The 24287-nt window shown below is 42.6% G+C and overlaps 1 protein-coding gene across 3 annotated transcripts in view; it reads right to left on the bottom strand.

Moving 5' to 3' along the window:
- Positions 1-409: 409 nt before the first annotated feature.
- LOC140476304 (guanine nucleotide-binding protein G(I)/G(S)/G(O) subunit gamma-2) overlaps positions 410-24287 on the bottom strand; it is an 88081-nt gene continuing 64203 nt past the window's right edge. For all 3 annotated transcript variants that reach the window (XM_072568706.1, XM_072568705.1, XM_072568704.1), the window contains 2 exons: positions 15657-15750; positions 410-2329 (listed from right to left, as the gene is read on the bottom strand). In XM_072568706.1, coding sequence (XP_072424807.1) covers positions 2201-2329; positions 15657-15743 — 216 coding nt within the window. In that variant the 5' untranslated portion in view covers positions 15744-15750 and the 3' untranslated portion in view covers positions 410-2200. The remainder of the gene's footprint in view (positions 2330-15656; positions 15751-24287) is intronic.

Raw genomic sequence — 24287 nt, 5'->3', positions numbered from 1 at the left:
ACAGAAGTACTGTCACTTCCGACTGTACCCTCTCCCTCTCAAATTGCAACTTTTAAAAAGGGTTTTGTGATTTACACATTAAAGCAGTGAAACTATCATGGTATTCGAACAGATGAAAGACTCAACAGACAGTCAAGTTATTTTTCAATCTATAATTTCAGTTACATCACACTGTAAATTCTTGCAATAAATTCTGTGTTAGGATTGAGCCCTCCACTATCACCTGACGAAGGAGCGATGCTCTGAAAGCTTGTGTGCTTCCAATTAAACCTGTTGGACTATAACCTGGTGTGTGATTTTTAACACGGTAGTATGAATGTCTTGAGGAATAGCACCATTTCTAATCTTCCCCCTTAATGCTGCATTTATTAATGAAGTATATCATTCATAATACAGTTCAAAATGCATGTAAGTGAAATGTTCTGAAGATTTTATTTAAAACTGATACATTGTTCACATGGCATGAAAATGTGCAATACATCAGACTTTGTTCAAGTTTCCCTATATAAAGCTAACAAGGGTATACAACCAGAAATACAATACACATTTTTACAATGCACTCAGTTTAAGAAAATTCACACATCCCTTTTATTCTCACTATCAGATATAGCATTCCTGTAGATTCATTTAGGCACTACAACTCACTGCTGCCATGAACACATTTTAGAGAAAAATTAGACTCAACAAGCCATAGTCATACATGTCAGTCTTTCTTAGTTTGTAATGTTTTCAATGTAGTTGCTTTGGTTAATGTATCAGTTTGTTCAATGATAACTCTGACTTTTCTGTGCTAATACGGGTCTAATACTATGATAAATCACTCCTTTGATTTAAACTGGGCTTGTTTTGACAGTGTAATGGCAGATGTTAGTACATGCAGATCTAAGAAAGTTAGCAATTGAGTAAAAATACATATCTGAAAATATCAAAAAGGTTTGCTAAAAGGCGGTGAAACAGTCGGAGGTAAAATTATCTGATTATTCACAGAAGTTGAGACCTGTTTGTTCATCTGCACATTACACTGTTCAATAAACTTTACTGCTGTTTTAGCCAGGTTAAAAAAAAACAAAAATTGTATTAAGGGATGAATTCTTTTGGTTTTAAAATTGTTTGATTGTGTTAAACTTATGAACAAATAGAAAATTTTGTCATCTAGTCTTTTTTTCAGTTCCTTGTATACAAAGCTACTTATTGACAATTGATCTTGCTTTTCAAACATTGTCATGTATGTCTATGTACTATTGTTTGCATGCAAGTTTTACTTCCAGTAAAACATCTGTTATATTACAATGTTTAATTTGGTATAAACTGTTTATATAAATGGTTTAATGACACATATTTCTTATAGTGTTCACAAGCATTAGTGAGAGAACAGGGCTGTTAAGAAATAGGCTGTGCTTCATTAACAGTTAGAATTTGAAACTAAAACCTTGTATTCTATATATTTACATTGCATCATTTTCGATCATCTAAACTAAAATCAATTAAAAGGGGAATGGCTGGAACACTTCCATGCAATTCTTTTGTTGCTATCACAAATATTAGGATCACTAAATAGCATGTGTTACTTGTACTAGCAGAAACTATAAGCAACTATACACAAATGTTGGAGGAGCACTAAGATTTTAAGAAAATACACAAGCTGCCAGCTTTGATGTTTTGCAAATGACACTCCATTTGCCAAAATGCTTGTTAGTAACATTTCTCTTCCTTGAAAATCAGCTCTCAAAGCAAAGTCCAGCATATCATTGTGCTACTCTAATGCAAAAAGCACATAACCAAATGTTAAGGTACAACACCACAGTAATCTATCTTATTTGTATACTTTGCCACTTAAATTAAAATTATTTTGAAGAACAATTATCATTCCAATAAAATTATACATTTTCCTCAGTATTTACCTTTCTTAGAACAACTGTCATACTTTAGACATTAAACTATCAAACATAATTTATGGTTTTTGCAAGAGCAAAATTGTTACACATCTCTACACTGTTTCATTCTAAGCTGTTTTAGAATCTCTATTTTCACAAGGTAGATCTTCTGCTTCCATTCCCAATAAGCTGACAAGATTCTTTAAACATGCACATCCCTGTAGCTTCCAGGCTTTGCTAAAAATTCTGTGGACATAAAGGTGTCCACATTGGTAAAATTCAACATCATTGTTCAGAACAGCCTGATTTTCAGGCTGTGTGAGACTTTACAGGACAGCACAAAAGAACTTCTTCTCTCTGAAGGGGTTTTCTGATGCAGGAACTGGTGTCAGCAAAGGATCTTCTTTAGCATGGGCTTCGCAGTAAGCCATCAAATCTGCTGCTGCTTTGGATACCTGGAATGTGTAAATAAAAGTTAGGCTTTTTTCAGTTTTATGTTTAGACAGTAATTAAATGATCACCTCAAGGAAAAGAAAAAAGTCAAACAGAGTTAGTTGCCAGTTTTTCCACCAGAGAATGCCATAGCCATATCTATAAAAATTGTAGCTATAGTGGGAAATCAGTGATATTCATACAGAACACCTTGACTCAGCAACAATTTACCTCTTAGAAGCACCACTCCAAACATTTCAGCATAAAATCCAGAATCATTTTTTTGGAGCAGTAATGAAGGGGTGCTGCACCCAAAGTGTCATTTATCAGATAAAATGTTAAATCAAGTTTTTACCCTGTCTATGTCGAGTCAAAGGAAGCTTGGTACTGTTTGAAAAAGTTTTAATCAAGGTTTATTCCTCATCCAACATCATAAAGACAGTTTTGTTTGCCTATTTGCCTCATTACTATTTACGGGGACTTTCCTTCTCACAACCTGTCTGCTGCTTCTGATTACATTTCAAAAATATTTAAATTTATAGGGAGGCAGTATGGAATGCCCTGACTTGAAAACAGAAAGTTATTACTAGTTCTTTAAATGATCTTAGGTTGAAATTAGTAGACACAGCATGTTTGTACAGATTCTTTAACTGACACAAGAATTACATATCAGATTCCAGTACCTTCAGCTTTCATGCTTTTGCATTAATGTTTAAGCAGCTAGATTACACATGGAGGTAAAAACAATGACTGCAGATGCTAGAAACCAGATTCTGGATTAGTGGAGCTGGAAGAGCACAGCAGTTCAGGCAGCATCCAAGGAGCTTCAAAATCGACGTTTCGAGCAAAAGCCCTTCATCAGGAATAAAGGCAGTGAGCCTGAAGCGTGGAGAGATAAGCTAGAGGAGGTGGGGTGGGGAGAAAGTAGCATCGAGTACAATAGGTGAGTGGGGGAGGGGATGAAGGTGATAGGTCAGGGAGGAGGGTGGAGTGGATAGGTGGAAAAGAAGATAGGCAGGTAGGACAAGTCATGGGGACAGTGCTGAGCTGGAAGTTTGGAACTAGGGTGAGGTGGGGGAAGGGGAAATGAGGAAACTGTTGAAGTCCACATTGATGCCCTGGGGTTGAAATGTTCTGAGGCTGAAGACGAGGTATTCTTCCTCCAGGCGTCTGGTGGTGAGGGAGCGGCAGTGAAGGAGGCCCAGGCAGAGTGGGAGGGGGAGTTGAAATGTTGGGCCACAGAGCAGTGTGGTTGATTGGTGCGGTTGTCCCGGAGATGTTCCCTAAAGCGTTCTGCTAGGAGGCGTCCAGTCTCCCCAATGTAGAGGAGACCGCATCGGATACAATAAATGATATTAGTGGATGTGCAGGTAAAACTTTGGATGTGGAAGGGTCCTTTAGGGCCTTGGATGGAGGTGAGGGAGGAGGTGTGGGCACAGGTTTTACAGTTCCTTCTGTGGCAGGGGAAAGTGTCAGGATGGGAGGGTGGGATGTAGGGGAGCGTGGACCTGACCAGGTAGTCATGGAGGCAGCGGTCTTTGCGGAAGGCGGAAAGGGGTGGGATGGGAAATATATCCCTGGTGGTGGGGTCTTTTTGGTGGTGGCGGAAATGTGGCGGATGATTTGGTTTATGCGAAGATTGGTAGGGTGGAAGGTGAGCACCAGGGGCATTCTGTCCTTGTTACGCTTGGAGGGGTGGGGTCTGAGGGCAGAGGTGCAGGATGTGGACAAGATGCGTTGGAGGGCATCTTTAACCACGTGGGAAGGAAAATTGCGGACTCTAAAGAAGGAGGTCATCTGGTGTGTTCTGTGGTGGAACTGGTCCTCCTGGGAGCAGATACGGCGGAGGTGGAGGCGGAGGAATTGGGAATACGGGATGGCATTTTTGCAAGAGGTAGGGTGGGAAGAGGTGTAATCCAGGTAGCTGTGGGAGTCGGTGGGTTTGTAAAAAATGTCAGTGTCAAGTCGGTCGTCATTAATGGAGAAGGAGAGGTCCAGGGAGGGGAGGGAGGTGTCAGAGATGGTCCAGGTAAATTTAAGGTCAGGTTGAAATGTGTTGGTGAAGTTGATGAATTGCTCGACCTCCTCGCGGGAGCACAACATGGCGTCAACGCAGTCATCAATGTAGCGGAGGAAGATGTGGGGAGTGGTACCGGTGTAATTATGGAAGATCAACTGTTCTACATAGCCAACAAAGAGACAGGCATAGCTGGGGCCCATACGTGTGCTCATGGCTACCCCTTCTGGAGGAAGTGGGAGGATTCGAAGGAGAAATTGTTAAGAGTGAGGACCAGTTCGGCCAAACGAATGAGATGTCGGTGGAAGGGTACTGTTTGGGACGTCGGGAGAGGAAAGAACGGAGGGCTTGGAGGCCCTGGTCATGGCGGATGGAGGTGTAGAGGGATTAGATATCCATGGTGAAGATGAGGCATTGGGGACCGGGGAAATGGAAGTCTTGGAGGTGGTGGAGGGTGTGGGTGGTGTCGCAAATGATGTGGGGAGTTCTTGGACCAAGGGGGATAGGACAGTGTCGAGGTAGGTACAGATGAGTTCAGTGGGGCAGGAGCATGCTGAGACAATGGGTCGGCCAGGCTTGTGGATCTTGGGAAGGAGGTAGAACCGGGCAGTGCGGGGTTCCCAGACTATGAGGTTGGAAGCTGTGGGTGGGAGATCTCCTGAGGTGATGAGGTTCTGTATGGTCTGGGAGATGATGGTTTGGTGATTGGGGGGGTGGGGTCATGGTCGAGGGGGCAGTAGGAAGAGGTGTCCTCGAGTTGACGATTGGCTTCAGCGGTGTAGAGGTCAGTGCACCAGACTACCACTGCGCCCCCTTTATCTGCTGGCTTGATGGTGAGGTTGGGATTTCAGTGCTGCGCGTTGTGAGGGTGAGAGGTTGGAGTGGGGGAGGAGGGTAGACAGGTTGAGGTGGTTAATGTCCCGGCAGCAGTTGGAAATGAAGAGGTCGAGGGCAGGTGTCCAGCGTGGGGTGTCCAGGTGGATGCAGTGTGTTGGAGGTGGGCAAAGAGGTCCTCGGAAGGTGGGCGGGAGTCCTGATTGTGAAAGTAAGCTCGGAGGCGGAGGCAGCGGAAGAAATGTTCGACGTCACGGCGTGTGTTAAATTCATTGATGCGTGGACGGAGGAGGATGAAGGGGAGTCCTTTGCTGAGGACTCATCGTTCATCCTCAGAGAGGGGGGAGGTCTGGAGGGATGGCGAAAACTCAGCAGGGTTGGGAGCTGGAATCTGGTGTGGGTGTGGAGTGAGAGTGAGGGTGGAGCCGGTAACTGGAGTGGGTGTGGTGGTGGGGCGAATAGGGGTGGAGTCATGAGCAGGGGTGGTGTTCCCCTCAGGGTCCTGGGGGCCGGGAATGGTGACAGTGGGATCTGTAGGGGGCGTGTCAGCAGAATGCAGGGGAGCGGCGTTGGTGGGGGCGGAAGTGGTGGCAGACATGGCAGTAGAAGTGGCGGAAGTCACTGAGCGTGTGACACCAGCGATGATGTGATGGGCGGATATGATAGGCGGAAGTGATGTCACGTGTGATGCATAAGGAATTAAGAGGGGTGGAAGTGACTGTGGGAGTGGCCATGATGGGGGAGGAAGTGACATCAATCAGCATGGGGGTGGCAGTTGCACCAGCCGCATGGCTAATGGTGTCCAAACAGTTCCAGAGGCCGGGGGCCACATCCTGCACCTCCGCCCTCAGACCCCACCCCTCCAACTGTAACAAGGACAGAACGCCCCTGGTGCTCACCTTCCACCCTACCAACCTTCGCATAAACCAAATCATCCGCCGAAATTTCCGCCACCTCCAAAAAGACCCCACCATCAGGGATGTATTTCCCTCCCCATTCCTTTCCGCCTTCCGCAATGACTGTTCTCTCCGTGACTACCTGGTCAGGTCTACGCCCGCCAAAACCCACCCTCCCATCCTGGCACCTTCCTCTGCCACTGCAGGAACTGTAAAACCTGCACCCACATCTCCTCCCTCACCTCCATACAAGGGCGTAAAGGAGGCTTCCACATCCAAAGTTTTACCTGCACATCCACGAATATCATTTATTGTATCCGTTGCTCCTGATGCGGTCTCCTCTACATTGGGGAGACTGGACGCCTCCCAGCAGAGCACTTTAGTGAGCATCTCCAAGACATCCACACCAATCAACCACACCGCCCCGTGGCCCAACATTTCAACTCCCCCTCCCTCTCTGCCGAGGACATGGAGGTCTTGGGCCTCCTTCATCGCTGCTCCCTCACCACCAGAAGCCTGGAGGAAGAATGCCTCATCTTCTACCTCGGAACACTTCAACCCCAGGGCATCAATGTGGACTTCAACAGTTTCCTCATTTCCCCTTCCCACACCTCACCCTAGTTCCAAACTTCCAGCTCAGCACTGTCCCCATGACTTGTCCTACCTGCCTATCTTCTTTTCCACCTATCCACTCCACCCTCCTCCCTGACCTATCACCTTCATCTCCTCCTCCACTCACCCATTGTACTCTATGCTACTCTCTCCCCACCCCCACCCTCCTCTAGCTTATCTCTCCACGCTTCAGGCTCACTGCCTTTATTCCTGATGAAGGGCCTTTGCCCGAGACGTCAATTTTACTGCTCCTCGGATGCTGCCTGGACTACTGTGCTCTTCCAGCACCACTAATCCAGATTACCCACTGAACCCAACTTCGAACAAGGTAGCACTATTCCATACTAAAATGTACGGGGCTATATGTTCTTGGATGTTTAGGAGCTCATAGCCAAATATCTAAAAGGATGATAAATTGGGTTAGGGTTCAAAATGGCCACAATGGAGCTAGCTACCAATTTCCAGCCTGTGAACAGACCCACTAGCATGACCATTAAATACTATCATTAAGATGCTGCCACATGTGCTGAGGTCTTCCAGCTTTCAGCTCAGAGTTTCTGCATGCATTGTATTTTGCTCTTGTACCGAAGGTCAAATGATTGGCTTGTGGTAAATGCAAGTCAAAAGTCTAGTTTGTAGATAATACATATGTTGGAAATTTATAATGAGTCAGGGATTTCAAGGCCCATAAATCAATTATATTGTTGACGACTGTGGAGGAGGTGGTTTACTCGATGAATATCTGGAGTAGGTGGGTTGCCTTATGTTGAAAGGTTGGACAAGTTAAGATTGTATTCAACGGATTTTAGAAAAGAGAGCACTTGATTGAAAGATATAAGTGTAGTGATTGTAACAAGTTCAGCCAGGTAGAATATATGAGATCCCTGATTGGGCCAGATAAGAGACACCTTGATATTCTGAGGGCTGGCTCTGAGGAAGCTAAACCACTGTCATGGACTTTCCACATATAAATAAAGAGTGACTTTGAGACGAGAGTGGATAGGTGAGAATGTGTAGTAAGTTGATCAACCATGATATTACTGAATAGTGGAGGAGGCTTAAGGAAATGAAAGGCCTGTGCTAAATTTGTAGATCAAGATCTCTGATGCACAAAGACTTGGACATTGCATTTAAATCTATAAACTGATCTCTAGTTTCTTGTAAAATAAAGTGTACTTCTTTGTGGTGTCACTACCAAGATGGAACAGCACAAACCTGAATCTGGAACAGACAGAAATTAGCAACTTTAGAAATGTCAAGGAATGTTACAGTGTAACCAAATGCTAAAATGAATAAATACAGTCATCTACTTTGTTCAGCTCTACACATTAAGAGGAAGAATAGGTTCGGCTCTTGGCCTTATGGGTAAAAGTACAATCCAACACATCAGTAAATCACACAGATAGAAGGGTCCATCAACAATTCCCAAATTGCTAGGTTAGCTGACCTCAGAAAAGTCATGAATTGTGCACTACAATTTTATCAGTTGTCTCTGTCTAAAGAGGAACAAAAATCAACCAAGATTTCTGCTAATAGCCATCTATGTTTGACAAAATATTTGTGTGAATCTTGGATGGAAACAGGATCAACATGACTCACTATCCTCTAAGGTCTCATTTACCAACACTCTCTGCCAGCACCGCTGGAACTGGTCAACAGGAGTTGGTACTTTCAGGACAGGAAGTCTGAAAACATTTACTAATCTGATGATAATATTGTTTAACACTTCAGAAATACCTCAATATCAGAAATAGCTTTAGTTTTTATTTTTGTTTTGCTGCAAAATTATGTGCCATTCTCACCCCTTGTTTTCTTCAAGATTTCTCACGTCAGATGCAGTCAAGAAATTAAAGACCTTGAATTATTGTTGTGCAGTAAATGCCTAGCAACTGTCTGCCTATTGTTTTACCAGCATGGATAAATATCAAAGAAAATGCCAGAGTAATAACAGGAAATGGATCATCGGATTATTAATCATTGGAACACTAAATCTTCCACCTTGCTTCCATTCTGAGATTATTCTCAATGGCCTGCTACAGTGTTACAATAAAGACACACCACAAGCTGAATGGACAGCATCTCATCTTTCAATCTCAGAATTCAACAGATTTCTGCAAAAAATTAAGTTCAACAATGTTAGATTATAATCTCTATTTTAGCATTTAAGGCTTTAGGCACAGTGCTGTCTGTACTGTATGATTCTATGTGTGGGCTATGATGAGATGTGTGGAGAAGTGTCAGTCTACCGATGATTATCTCCAAGTTGGGAGCAACTCATTGCCTCTTTTATGTATCTGTCAAATGGGAGGCAAGTTTTTTTTGCTAGACACATAGCTACCAATTAAGATGGATTATTTTGTTATCATAGAGACATACAGCATGGAAACAGACCCTTTGGTCCAACCCGTCCATGCTGACCAGATATCCCAACCCAATCTAGTCCCACCTGCCAGCACCCGGCCCATTTCCCTCCAAACTCTTCCTATTCATTTACCCATCCAAATGCCTCTTAAAATGTTGCAATTGTACCAGCCTCCACCACTTCCTCTGGCAGCTCATTCCATACACATACCTGCGTGAAAACGTTGCCCTGTAGGTCTCTTTTATATTTTTCCCCTCTCACCCTAAACCTATGCCCTCTAGTTCTGGGCTCCCCGACCCCAGGGAAAAGACTTTGTCTATTTACCCTATCCATGCCCCTCAAGTTTGTAAACCTCGATAAGGTCACTCCTCAGCCTCTGATGCTCCAGGGAAAAACAGCCCCAGCCTGTTTAGCTTTCCCTATAGCTCAAATCCTCCAACCCTGGCAACATCCTTGTAAATCTTTTCTGAACCCTTTCAAGTTTCACAACATCTTTCCAATAGGAAGGAGACCAAAATTGCACGCAATATTCCAACAGTGGCCTAACCAATAAAAGAAAGCATACCAGACACCTCCTTCACTATCCTAACCACCTGTGACTCCACTTTCAAGGGCTATGAACCAGCTCTCCAAGGTCTTTTTGTTCAGCAACACTCCCGAGTACCTTACCATTAAGTGTATAAGTCCTGCTAAGATATACTTCCTAAAAGACAGCACCTCACATTTATCTGAATTAAACTCCATCTGCCACTTCTCAGCCCATTGGCCCATCTGGTCCAAATCCTGTTGTAATCTGAGGTAACCTTCTTCGCTGTCCACTACACCTCCAATCTTGGTGTCATCTGCAAACTTACTAACTATACCTCTTATGCTCGCATTCAAATCATTTATGTAAATGACAAAAAGTAGATCACCCCGCACCGATCCTTATGGTACTCCACTGATCACAGGCCTCCAGTCTGAAAAACAATCCTCCACCACCACCCACTGTCTTCTACCTTTGAGCCAGTACTGTATCCAATTGTCTAGTTCTCCCTGTATTCCTCAAGATCTAACCTTGCTAATCAGTCTCCCATGGGGAACCTTGTCAAACGCCTTTCTGAAGTCCATATAGATCACATCTACTGCTCTGCTCTCATCAATTCTCTGTTACTTCTTCAAAAAACTCCATCAAGTTGGTGAGACATGATTTCACATGCACAAAGCCACGTTGGCTATCCCTAATCAGTCTTTGCCTTTCCAAACACATGTACATCATGTCACTTAGGATTCTCTCCAACAACTTGCCCACCACCGACGTCAGGCTCACTGCTATATACTTCTCTGGCTTGTCCTTACCACTCTTTTTAAACAGTGGTACCACGTTAGACAACCTCCAGTCTTCCGGCACCTCATCTGTGACTATTGATGATATAAATCTCTCAGCAAGAGGCCCAGCAATCACTTCCCTTTCTTCCCACAGAGTTCTAGGGTCCACCTGATCAGGTCCTGGGGATTTATCCACCTTTATACGTTTCAAGACATCCTGCACTTCCTCCTCTGTAACATGGACATTTTTCAAGATGTCATCATCTATTTCCCTACATTCTTTATCTTCCATATCCTTTTCTACAGTAAATACTGGTGCAAAATACTCATTTAGTATCTCCCCCATTTTCTGCGGCTCCACCAACAGGCCGCCTTGCTGATCTTTGAGGGGCCCTATTCTCCCCCTAGTTACCGTTTTGACCTTAATATATTTGTAAAAATTCTTTGGATTCTCCTTAATTCCATTTGCCAAAGTTATCTTAAGTCTTAAATGTCTTATTAACGCCACAACTCTCATCATTAATATTCAGCTATCAGTTTCACCAGATGTCGAGAATTTTAGCTGTCTGATACCAGTTAGGATCTTGGCCACAATCAGCCAGCCTGTCACTCATGGTGGTCAGAATCAGGATGCTGTCCACATAATTGGGGAGGAAACGAACGTCAAGCAGCCCACCACCTGTTTTGAATCTTTCTGCCTTATTGTGGGCTGCTTCCCTAGGAAAGCAAAAAAAAAGGAGAGCTCTAAAGGGAGATGAAAGCACGTGGCACAGTGATTATTTTGGCACCGGTGGGAAGATGGCCCGAGCGAGTGAATAAGCAGTGGTGAGGGCATGCAGGTTTAATGCTGTCGGGGCTTGGAGTGGGTAAGAGCAAGTAGCAAAGGTGTCGCAGGCAACAGTGAGTTTGGCAGAGCACAAGCCTTTCTGGGAGGAGTGTACATAGCAGAGATAAAGTGTGTGAGATATAACAGATATGATTGTGGCACTGACACAGATGAAGTGGGGAAGGTCACTGACCTTCCTCCCACATAGCATTTTGGAGGAGTCCATAGCAAACACTGTGCTAACCTCGGTGGCAATCTCACACCAGGTTGACATTGTGTGGTCTCATGAGCACTTGTGTCAGTCCCATGGGGTGAGGAAGTCCAGTATCGGAACTACCCCCTTGACCAGGATCTCCGGGCTTCTGCCTGCAAAATGGCCTCCAATTTCTCCTTGCCTGCTATAAGAAGGGGCAAATTTCAGGAAGCATGCAGGACAATTCTATAAGACAGTGCTTGTCCAGGTGCATAATAGACTTTTAAAATTAGTGCATCACTAGGGATGGTGGTCAATTCCAAAATAACAAGTGAATGTGAGTTGTTCTAGGAACAGTATGTGGTAAAATGGGGCTAGAATTGGACTAGAGGTGCCTGAGGGGTGTGGTAGATTGTTAAGGAGACAAGTTTTGAGAAGATACAGTGAGATTCAGCTCACAATCTTTCTTCAGTTCTGATAAAAGGTTATCAATCTCAAGTGTTAACTGCTCCTCTCCACAAATGCTGTCTGACCTGCTGAGTAATCCCAAAAATATTTTAATTTTAGGCTTCCCAGGATCTCAATTTTTCTTTGGAAACTATTGTTATACATTGCACCAACTTTGTTTTGCTTATGAAATATAATCAATTGAAGTTGTTTCACGCAAGAACTTGTTAATTTGGTTTAGAGCTTGTGCCACAGACTGTTAGGATGGAGAATTTTTACTGGCAGTTTCCTTTAGTGGCAGTAACTGGTGTTGATCATGTAATTGAGGGAACATGCAAACTGCTTCCTCAGAGAGGCATAGATATCAGCCATGCATAGGTTTTCTAGCCATCTCCCAGAAGTGGTTTGCATGGCAATGCTCTTTCAGGCCTGCTTGCTCTGATTGGAGGCTGTTTGTGCAACGTTTGAAGCTAAAGCCTAGGAAGATGATTTTAGAAACAAAAATAAAAAATGCTGGAAAAGCTCAGGTTTGGCAGCACCTGTGAAGAGTAATCACAGTTAACGTTTCAGGTCTGGTGATCCTTCCTCAGAACTGATGGTGGTTAGAAATATGTTAGTTATATGCAGAAGGTAATTGGGGCTGGGGGAAGAACATGGAGTAAGGAGTAAGCAATGGGTAAGGATAGAGCCCTGAAAAAAAAACAGATCGACAGACAAATGAGTTGGTAGCAATCTGGCTAGAAGTGTGAATAGCTGTTAGTGGAGACTGGCTCGGGCAGAATTCAGATGTTCACTTAGAAATGCACTTTACTTGCACTTCCCACAATCTAGTCCACTGCACTCACTACTCACAATGTGGTCTCCTCTACACTGGGGAAATGAAGCATAGACTGGACGACCACTTCGCACAACATCTGCCTGCAAAATAAAAAGACACCTCAGCTTCCAGTTGCCTGCCCCTTTAACACACCTGTTCCCTGGCCAACATTCTGTCTCAGGCTTGTTGCAGGGCTCAAGTGAAGCTCAGTGCAAGCTGGAAGGACAAAACTTCATTTTCCACTTCGGGACCCTGCAGCCCTCTGGCCTCAATATCAAATTCAACAACTTTAGGGCTTGAACTCCCCTATGTCCTAGCCCCTACCCACACACCACACCTTGTTATTCACAACCTGCCGTTACACAGTACCTATTGTTAGACACTAACAGTCTCCATTAGTAGCTATTCACCCTCTCAGCCAGATCATTATCCATTCCTCGGTCTGTCCCACTGTCCTTCTCTCTCTATCTGCACCTATTTTGTTTACTCCAACCCCCTGCCCCCATCCTATCTTCTGCACATAAAGTGACATTTTTCTAACTATCATCAGTTTTGAGGAAGGTTCACCAGCTCAGAAACGTCAACTCTGATTTCTCTTCACAGATGCTGCCAGACCTGCTGGGCTTTTCGAGCAATGTTTTTATCCCCGATTCACAGCATCTTACGGTTTTTAAGATGATTTTAGAAGAGTTTGTCAATTACCTTATGTCAGAGGACATTTCACAGAGTTGTTTTACATTAATCATATGACTCAGACATCATTACTAAAAGTAGTTCACACATGTCCAAAGATGGCTTTTGACAGATCATGAAGTAGTGCTGGAGTTCCCCTTCTGCAGCTGAGTGGTTTCTGTCCTTAGCCATAATTTTAAAAGTGAAACTGTGATTCATTGAACTTTAGACATGCAACCTGTAATACTCCCATTACTTTTTGATTGGAATAAACTCTCTCATTTGTCCTTAGATCTAGTCATGCTTCTGCACGACATTTCAAACCATTTCCCTATCAATGCCACATTTGTTATGTGAACAACAACAGAATATTGATGTCAAAGCAAAATACTGCTAATACCAGATATCAGAAATTAAAACAAAGTGCTCAAAAAACCTCAGGAGGTTCATCAACACTTGGAGGAGAAGGAGCATTCTGACGTCACATTGGACTCAAAACATTATCTGTTGTTTGCCAGACTGAGTTTCTCTAGCACTTTGTCTTTATTTTATCATAGAATATTGATGTTGGACCTTGTATAGTAGTTATTCCTGACAGTCATTTCACCCTTTGTAATGCATTCAGTCAATGTATTGCAGTGCATTCATTCTATGCCTTAGAATGAATCTCCTATGCTTTTGACATCAATCAGAGCCATATAATGAAACACAATTATAATAACATCAGATGTGACTACTGAAGGTCTCAACTTCTGCAGCTGCCATCAAAATGTTTAGAAAGCCTCGTAGTATGAATGCATTGATGGTAATCTGGCTGAAGTGTTTAAAGTGGTCATCTCCCTTCCCCTGAAACTTCTGGCTTTGTCTCAGCTTCCTCAGCAGGTAGATCACCTTAAACCTGGACATCTTCACCAGATGCGGACACCAACATGAACCCTACGAATGTCATTCCTAATATTGCAACGTTTCTCTTTGGCCAATACTAGCCATCATTCTCACTGCTGCCCTAACATCATTCAACATCAGTGGCTTCATGAAAGTTCTGAGCTGAAGCAAACTCTTTGGCAGGGTTAGCACTCAATGGATTATTTAGTTTCCAGCCTATGCTGTGACTATTCCAACACATTCCTACTGAAATGGCAAATTTTGGCCTGAATACGTTGTGAACACTGGTTATCTCCTCTGTTCTTTGATCTGGTATCCGGGTTTGATTCCAGCCTTGAGTGATTGTGTGGTGTTTGCACAGTCTCCCCATGTCTGCGTGGGTTTCCACCAGGTGCTCCGGTTTCCTCCCATAATCCAAAGATGTGCAGGTTAGGTGAATTGGCCATGTTAAATTGCCCATAGTGTTCAGGGATGTATAGATTAGGTGCATTAGTCAGGGGTAAATGTAGGTTTATAATGGAGGGGAACGGGTCTGGGTTGGTTACTCTTCAGAGGGTCGGTGTGGCCATATTGGGCCAAAGGGCCTGTTTCCACACTGTCGTGATTCAATACAAAAAAAATCTTGGTTGTTTTGAACATTGCATTTTGTACAAATTCAATTCAGACAGAAGGCCTTGAATAATAAGCTCAATGTAGCAGCTTGATACTTTTGAAATATTAATGGGAAAGAAGAAAGAAGAAACTGCTATATGTAAAGACAAAGGTCCAATTTCGTATTTCTGGATGTTGTTTCATTGGTGGTAATTAGTTCTCAGACTTACTTTTTTTTTCTCTTCAAATACTGCCTGCGTAAATCTGTGCAAATGACTTTTTTTGGTCTCTCATGGTGATATTATCATTTCAGTACAGCTGCTGCAGGCACTGGGATTACAAAAATAATTCAAACAATTTGCAGAGATAAACGCATGTGATTTAATATTGAAATGCAATTTGATGATCCAATACAAGTGACTGCCATTTTCTACAAGCATCATCTACGCTGTTGACTAGACTGATAAAAAGGAATCTATTAACACTTTAAAGAATTGCTTTACTGTATTCATCTACTTACTGTGTGTATTTCAATCACTGACTCATAGAATACAATGATTTCTAGCTCCAGGGAGAAAACTGCCCAGGCTATAAATTTTAAGTAGTACAGATAAAAATGGAGTGCAGAGACTCAGAAATATATTGTCTATAATAAAAGTGCTAAATTCCTTTAATCTTGGCAAGTCAAATGCTATGAATTCCAAAAAGCAGTGACAGGAGCTAAAAGTTTGTTACACTTATAACTCACATACATGAGATTTAACACAAGAAAATAACTTCACTATGGCATGAAGAAAGAGTGCAGACCAAACAAAAGAATAATATAAAGACAATTGAATTAACTCGTTATTTTGCCAACGGAGGACAAGTGTAAAGAATAGGCTTCTGACCTTTATTCTATCAATGTTGGCTTCCATTTTTAGTTGTTCCACCATCTTTCTGGCTTGTGCTATGCCTGTTGTGTTGTTGCTAGCCATTTGATCTCTATAAAAGAGAAAACAGAATATATGTCAGTATAGTTACAGAATAAGAACATTGTTAAACAATATACATGTTGGTAAGTAACACATAACAATTATTAAGTGGAGACTTTTAAAGTAGAAAGGAGTTACAAATGTAGAACCACAAAGGTCAGTTCTGAGGCCTCAGTTCTTCAATGTTAGGAGACTTTTTTCATATTAATTCCAAATCTTTGTTTAATTCAATGCACATACTCAACTTTTCTCTCTTTGCTATTTTCTTAATTAAGGTGCATGAGATGAATGGGTCAAATATTCAATGTATCAATCACTAAACAATTCAGTGTTTTTACAAAACAAACAGCTGAATTAAATGGCAAAGTACTGGGTTGGCTTTAACAGAGGGGATGACACTGATATAAGATGAAACCAAAAACAGAAATTGCTGAAGAAACTCAGCAATTCTGGAAGCAGCTGAGAGTTAATGTTTTGAGTCCAGTGACTCCTCATCTGATGTTTTTTTTGTATCCCTTCATTTTCTGTTTTTGTTTCAGATCTCCATCATTCGCACTTCTTTGTTTATTATAGGATGGTAAAGTTATTTCCTAGATGATATCAACTTTAGAAAATAACAAATTTCATATTTGTCCTTTCTCTATGAACTTGGAACTGGACTGCACTGTGCTGTAACAGTTCAAATATTTCCATAACTGCTTTATTTTTTCCACACTACTGCATGAAAACAGGCCATTTGGCTCAACAAGTTAACACCAACCTCCAAAAACACCCACCCAGAATCATTCCCCTATCCTGTTACCCTACATTTAGTCTGACTAGTGCACCTAACTGAAACATCCCTGGACACGATGGGTAACTTAGCATGACCAATTCAGTTAACCGACACATGGTTTGATTGTGGGAGGAAACCGGAGCAGCCAGAGGAAACCCATGCGCAGGGAGAGTGTGCAAACTCCACGCAGGCCTGAGGCTGGAATTGAACCCAGGTCCCTGGTGCTGTGAGGCAGCAGTCCTAACCACTGAGCCACTGTGCCACAGGATCGTAGAACAGAAATCATAGTAAGTTCTGTGTCCTATGATCCTGACCCACTAGCTACCTGGACTATAATCTGGTGTTGTGTGATTTTTAATTTGTACTATGAAGAACTGTGACGTAGAACTTTTAGTGTTCTCTATTTTTGTATTGAACCTATTTTAATACCCAAGATTTGTAACCATGTACTTTGTGTCAAAGATGACATCATATGTGCCGACATTGCACACATTTCACCGTACTCCATAAGACAGTGAGACATATGAACAAAATTAGGCCATTCGGACCATTGCATATGTTCGGCCATTCAATCATGGCTGATAGGTTTTTCAACCCCATTCTCCTGATTTTGCCCCTTTGATCCCCTTGGCAATCAAGAACTTATCTCTGTTCTAAATATACTCAATGACCTGATCTGCACAGCCTTCCATGGCAATGAATTCCACGGATTCACCACTCTCTGGCTAAATAAGTTTCTCCTTATCTCCATTCTAAGGCTATGACCTTGAGTCCAATGGAAACCAATGGAAACATCTTCCCGATATTCACTCTGTTCAGTATCCTGTATTTTTCAATCCGATCCCCCTCCCCTCATCCTTATAAACTCCATCAAGTGTGGTCCCAGAGTGCTCAAACATTCCTTGGGTTCCAGCCTAAAATGTCGATTTTCCTGCTCCTGCTGCCTGACCTGCTGTGCTTTTCCAGCAACACACGCTCAACTAATCTCCAGCATCTGCAGACCTCACTGTCTCCTCATTCTTGTCTGGACCACTCCATGGCTAATACATCTTTCCTGAGATATGGGGCCCAAAATTGCTCACAACATTCTAAAAATGTGGTCTGGCCAGAGCCTTATGAAGCCTCAGAAGTACATGCTTGCTTTTATATTCTAGTCCCCTCAAGGGCAGCACGGTGGCTCAGTGGTTAGCACTGCCACCTCACATTGCCAAGGATCCAGATTTGATTTCAGTCTCAGATGACTGTCTGTGTGGAGTTTGCACATTCTCCACATGTCTGTGTGAGTTTCCTCTGGGTGCTCCAGTTTCCTCCCACAATCCAAAGATGTGCAGGTTAGGTGAATTAGCCATGTTAAATTGCCAATCTTCATAGTGTACAGGGATGTGTCTGTTAGGTGCATTAGTTAGGGGTAAATGTAGAGTAGTAGGGGAATGGGTCTGGGTTGGTTACTCTTCAGAGGGTCGGTGTAGACTTGTTGGGCCAAAGGGCCTTTTTCCACACTGTAGGGATTCTAGGATGAATAACAATATTGTATTTGCCTTCCTAACTACTGACTCAACCTACAAGTTTGCCTTAAAAGAATCCTGGATTAGGATTCCCAAGTCCCTTTGCACTTCAGATTTCTGAATTTTCTCCCCAATTAGAAAATAGTCAATGCCTCTATTCTCCTTACAAAAGTGCACAACCTCTCACTTTCCCACATGGTAGTCCATCTGATACTTCTTTGCCCACTCTCTTAACCTGTCTAAATCTTTCTGTAGCCTGCCCACCTCCTCAATATTATCTGCTTCGCTACCGAAGCTTTGTATCATCTGCAAACTTAGCCCTCAGTTCCATCATCCAGGTCATTAATGCGTAAAGTGAAAAGTTGTGGTCCCAACACTGAGCTTTCCGGAACACCACTAGCTACCAGCTTCCATCCTGAGAAGGATACTAATATTCCCACTCTCTGCTTTCTGCCAGATGCCAAGCTTCTATCCATGCTAGTACCTGGTCTCTAACACCATAGGTCTCCATCTTACTTTACAGCCTCCTGTGCGGCACCTTGTTAAAGGCCTTCTGGAATCCAGAAAGATGTCATCCATTGGCTCTCGTTGGTCTAACCTGCTCATTACATCCTCAAAAAATTCTAACAGATTTGTCAGGCATGACCTCCCCCTGGGGGAAACCATGCTGACTTTGCCCTGTTTTAACCATGTGCTTCCATGCATTCAGAAATCTCATCCTTCACAATGGACTCCAAAATTTTACCAACAACTGAGGTCAGGCTAATTGGCCAATAATTTCCCATCTTTTGCCTTACTCCTTTTTTAAATGGGAAGGGGGGTGGGGTTTACATCAGCAATTTTCCAGTCCTCTGGTTCAGTGCTGAATGTGTTTTGACTGTGACTGGACGGCCTTGATTAATAGGGAAGAGTAACTTCTTAACAAATATTTTGTGCTGGCAAGACACCTAAAGCTAAGAAAACCTGAAACAAGGCTAATGGTGAGTACTCTTCATTTTTTTTTAAGTCCTTGTATCACTGCTTACAGTACTGCCTGAGGTATATTCTTCATCTAAGACTGTTCATCACAAACTCATCTTCAAAAGTAATAAATTAAAACCTTTTATTGTTTTGGAATAGGTGATGCAATGTAAAATTAAATACATTGCATTTCATTTATATTGATAAATTTTTGCTTGAGTGTAATTTTACTTCTTGATTTGATTCTAACATGCAATACTCTAAGAATCGCTCAGAGAAACTATTTTGTGCAGCTGACTTGACCTGAAACATAAATTTAGTGCAGTGATAAGAGTTTTGGAAAATTGTTTTGGGATCTGTTGAGTCTTCTGGGTCATTTAAAACGTTAAGCATTAATCCATGTTTTCAAAAAAAAAAAGACATCTCCAACTGTGCTCTCAAACCTTTGAGCTGGAATTTACTGAGAAAATCTGGAAGTTGTACTACGTTCTTAATGCAAGTCATCTAATATCCCAGGAATTCCGAATCACCATAGGGAAAACCATTTCTGAGCTAAGAGTGCATAAACAAGTCAAACAGGCCAGGTGTGGGCAGCACGGTGGCACAGTGGTTAGCACATCTGCCTCACAGCGCCAGAGACCCGGGTTCAATTCCCCCCTCAGGCGACTGACTGCGTGGAGTTTGCATGTTCTCCCCGTGTCTACGTGGGTTTCCTCCCACAGTCCAAAGATGTGCAGGTCAGGTGAATTGGCCATGCTAAATTGCCCGTAGTGTTAGGTAAGGGGTAATACGTAGGGGTATGGGTGGGTTGCGCTTCGGCGGGTCGGTGTGGATTTGTTGGGCCGAAGGGCCTGTTTCCACACTGTAATGTAATGTAATCTAATCTAATCAGGAGACGTTAAACACCAACAAATTCTGGGCCATAAAACTTTCAAGTACCGAGCTCTGCGATAACATTTCTGCTGTAAGACACACTTTTGGAATAGTTTTTTTTTACATTTAGGAATAAATGAGTAGTTTAAACAAACCTACTTCACATAAAGGGTAGTAATACTTCCCCTGGAAGGCTATTCAAGCAAATTCTCTGACAAATATTTGACCAGTTACAATTAAAAGTACCTTGAGCCAGAATGTTGACCATGATTCCTAAACAGATGATAAGCCATTTCGCTGGTATAAATGCCAGAACAATTCACCAATTAATGGAGTGTTTAATAATAGTTAGTAATAACTGAATAGTACTGAGAAATGAATAAATTTGACCTAAATTAGAAAATTGGGCTGGATTTGCCACTTGGAGATGGGAAGCAGCAATCTGGGATGTTTTGGTGTACAAAATGTGCCCCCAGTGGGAAACTAACTAAGTTAAGCCCTTAAATTGGTTTCCTGTCCAATTAAATCTAGAGGAAGGTCCGATTGGTGGTGGGTTTTATACAACAAAAGAACCACCACAGAAGTTTCTGTTGACATTAGAGAATGCACATGTGCCAATGACTGCCACTGTACCACAGGACCCTAAGATGGCACAGGTACAATCACAGTACAGGTTAAAATCATATTATTGTCCCCATGATATATATGCAGTTTCCAATGTGCACAAGCACATTGTGCATCATTGCAGATTGATCTCTATGAAGCAGTAGTCACAAGCAACTTTAAAAATGACACCTGCAGGCCACAAACCAAAGGTAATACAGGATCTCATACCAATCTGATTCCGTCTCAACATGAACTGGAAGTATTTGCTAACATGCTCTTGTGTGCACCAATGCTTGTGGTGAGGGAGGAGAGTTGTAACAGAGATCATACTCAGAAGAGGTTGAACTCAATGATAAGTTCTGGAGGCTGTAACATGCCAAAGCAGAAAATAAGGTATAAACCCTCCAGCTGGCTTGAGTTTCAATGGAAAAGAGTAGCAGGCCAAGGTATGAAATGTAAGCATGGGAGCAAGATGCTTTATTGAAGTGGTAACAATTGGAAAGTCCAGATCATTCTTACAAACAGGGCGGAGGTGTCCCACAAAGTGAACACCCAGTCCATATTTAATTTCACCTATGTCAATAAAGGAAGCCATCAGACTAGAAGCATCGAAGGAGAATGTATGGTCCAAAGACTAAAGCCAGGTTAGTTTGAAAACTATGAGCAAAGAAAACCTATCTTTGTCAAGAAATCCAAGAGACAATTTTTGACTCTAATAACTGTTTCAATAGCTGAGGTAGAAACCATTAGAGAGATAAAAATATAAAGTTCTGTGCCCATTTTCCCCAGATTGGAAAGACAAAAACACAATTCAAGGAAAAAGAGCTGTAGATAGGATGGTAGTTTGCAAAGACAGTGGGTTAAGGGGTGTTTTTTTGTGGAGGGGGCTTGATGACAGCAGACTTAAAAAGGAAAAACACCCAGAGAGAACCATTAAAAATATCAGTGGACATGGGGATCAAGAGGGGAAGTTGAATGGACAGCAATTTAGCAGGAGTAGGCTTGAGGAAGTAGGAAGTGAAATAAAATGAGCTCATAGCAGTAATGAGAGCACAGCAAGGAGAAACTGCAGAGAAATTAGAAAAGTTGAGAGTTTAGGTTGAAAGCAGATGACAGCCCAAGAGAAAATTTGACTCATTGGACGAGTGCAAAGGAGGGATGTGCAGAGAAAGGTGAAACAGATGGTGTCAATCTCAGGAATAAAGAAATCCATCAACTCCTCACATTTGTTGGAGGAGAGGTTGGAAAGGACAGGGAACAGGCTTTTAAAATGAAAGCTCACAGCACAGAAAAAAAGCTGTGGTGGCCTTTGCATTCCTTGGACAATTCTGGAATGGTGAAAAGTTCTATAGTCAAGAGCCAAATCCTGCTATCTTTTATGTGGCCCAACAAATCTGGCAGTAGATGGGCTAATCAAGCTATCTACTTCCCTTGTGGAATTAAATGAACAGAAAGGATAACCAGAGCAGAATGAATTGCCAGGGTGAAAGTTAATATTAATTTCCTTAGGGATTAGTAGGATAAATCCCCAGGACCTGATTAGGCGTACTCGAGAACTTGGTGGGAATCTAAGAAAGTGATTGCTGGTCCCCTTGCTGAGATATTTATGTCATCGATAGTCACAGGTGAAGTGCCAGAAGACTGGAGATTTGCTAACATGGTGCCACTATTTAAGAAGGGTAGTAAGGAAAAGCCAGGGAAGTATAGACTGGTGTGCCCGATATCAGTGGTGAGCAAGTTGTTGGAGGGAATCCTGAGGGATAGGGTTTACATGTATTTGGAAAGGCAAGGACTGATTAGGGATGGTCAACAAGGCTTTGTGTGTGGGAAATCATGTCTCACAAACTTGATTCAGTTTTTTGAAGTAGTAATGAGAGGATTAATCAGGACAGAGTGGTGCATGTGATCCATATGGACTTAAGTAAGCTATTCAACAGGATTCCTCATGGTAGACTGGTTAGTTAGGTTAGATCACATTTGGATACAGAATTGGCTCAAAAGGTAGAAGACAGAGGGCAGTGGTAGAGGGTGTCTTTCAGACTGGAGGCCTGTGACCAGTGGAGTGCCACAAGGATTGGTGCTGGGTCCTGCTTTTTATCATTAACATAAAACAATTTGGATGTGAACATCGGAAGTGTAGTTAATAAGTTTGTAGATGACACCAAAATTGGACGTGAGGTGGACAGTGAAGGAGGTTTCCTCAGAGTACAACGGGATCTTGAACAGATGGGTCAAATGGGTACAAGGAGTGCCAGATGAAACTTAATTTAGATAAATGTGAGGTGCTATATTTCAAAAAGGCAAATCAGAGCAGGACTTATACAATTAATGTTAAGACTCTGGGGAGTGTTGTTGAACAAAAAGACCTTGGAGTGCAGGTTCATAGTTCCTTGAAAGTGGAGTCGCAAGTAGATAGGATAATGAAAAAGGTGTTTGGTATGCTTTCCTTTATGGTTCAGAGTATTGAGTACAGGAGTTGGGAGGTCATGTTGCAGCTGTACAGGACATTAGTTAGGCCACTTCTGGAATATTGTGTGCAATTCTGGTCTCCTTCCTATCAGAAGGATGTTGTGAAACTTGAAAAGGTTCAGAAAGATTTACCAGGATGTTGCGAGGATTGGAGTGTTTGAGCTATACAGTGTAGCTGAATAGGCTGGGGCTGTTTTCCCTGGAGCGTCGGAGGCTGAGGGGTGACCTTATAGAGGTTTATAAAATCATGAGGGGCACAGATGGAGTAAATAGACAAGGTTGTTTCCATGGGTTGGGGGAGTCCAGAACTAGGTTTAGGGTGAGGGGGAAAGATTTAAAAAGTACCTAAAGGGCAACTTTTTCCATGTGGAGAGTGGCGAGTGTATGGAATGAGTTGCCAGGGGAAGTGGTGAAGGCTGGTACAATTACAATATTTAGAAGGCATCTGCATGGGTACATGAATAAGGAGGGTTTGGAAGGATATGGGCCAAATGCTGGCAAATGGGACATCTGGTTGGCACAGACAAGTTGGACCGAAGGGTCTATCCGTGCTGTACAGCTCTATGACTCTAAACGTGGAGGTAAGGGTGTGGTTGAATAAGTTATGATTAAAAGCGAGATAGTTAGGATTCTGGGGAAGGATTTTCCCAGAGACGGACACAGGAAGATTGTGGAAGGGGAATCGGGCAGGAACATCATACAAGGAATTGCTCATTTACCCATGTTTGGTCATAAGCTCTGTTTGTTTTATTATTCCCAACATCCATAGAGTTACTTGGTTCCTGTTTTTTTTTGGAACTTTAAGAAACAATTGACCTCTTATTCTCATTACACCATGTGCAGCTGTTTCCTCCCTAGCCCCTGATGAATTGCTGCTGTATCACTGTGTAGGATATTTATGTAAATGATTCTTTTCTAATTGACCAACATTTTTTTTTCATTTATGGGACATGTGTGTCACTGGCTGCGCCAGCATTTATTGGCAATCCCTAGTTGCCCTTGAGAAGATGGTGGTGAGCTGCCTTCTTGAACTACTGCAGTCCACCTACTGTGGGTTGTCTCACAATGCCATTAGGGAGGGAATTCCAGGATTTTGACCCAGTGACAGGTCAGCATAGTGCATGGCTTAGAGGGAACTTGAAGGTGGTGCTATTCTATGTATCTGCTGCCCTTGCCTTTCTGGATGGAAGTGGTCATGGGTTTGCAAGGTGCTGTCTGAGGATCTATGGTGAATTTCTGCAGTGCATCTTGTAGATAGTACACGCTGCTGCTACTGAACGTCGGTGGTGGAGGGAGTGGATGCTTGTGGGTGTGATGCCAATCATATATTTTTTGTATTGGATGGTGTCAAGCTTTTTG

This window comes from Chiloscyllium punctatum, chromosome 4 (assembly GCF_047496795.1).
Source record: "Chiloscyllium punctatum isolate Juve2018m chromosome 4, sChiPun1.3, whole genome shotgun sequence".
Classification (NCBI taxonomy): domain Eukaryota; kingdom Metazoa; phylum Chordata; class Chondrichthyes; order Orectolobiformes; family Hemiscylliidae; genus Chiloscyllium; species Chiloscyllium punctatum.
The sequence above is the reverse complement of the archived record's forward strand: the minus strand, read 5'-3'. Positions and strand labels throughout refer to the sequence as shown.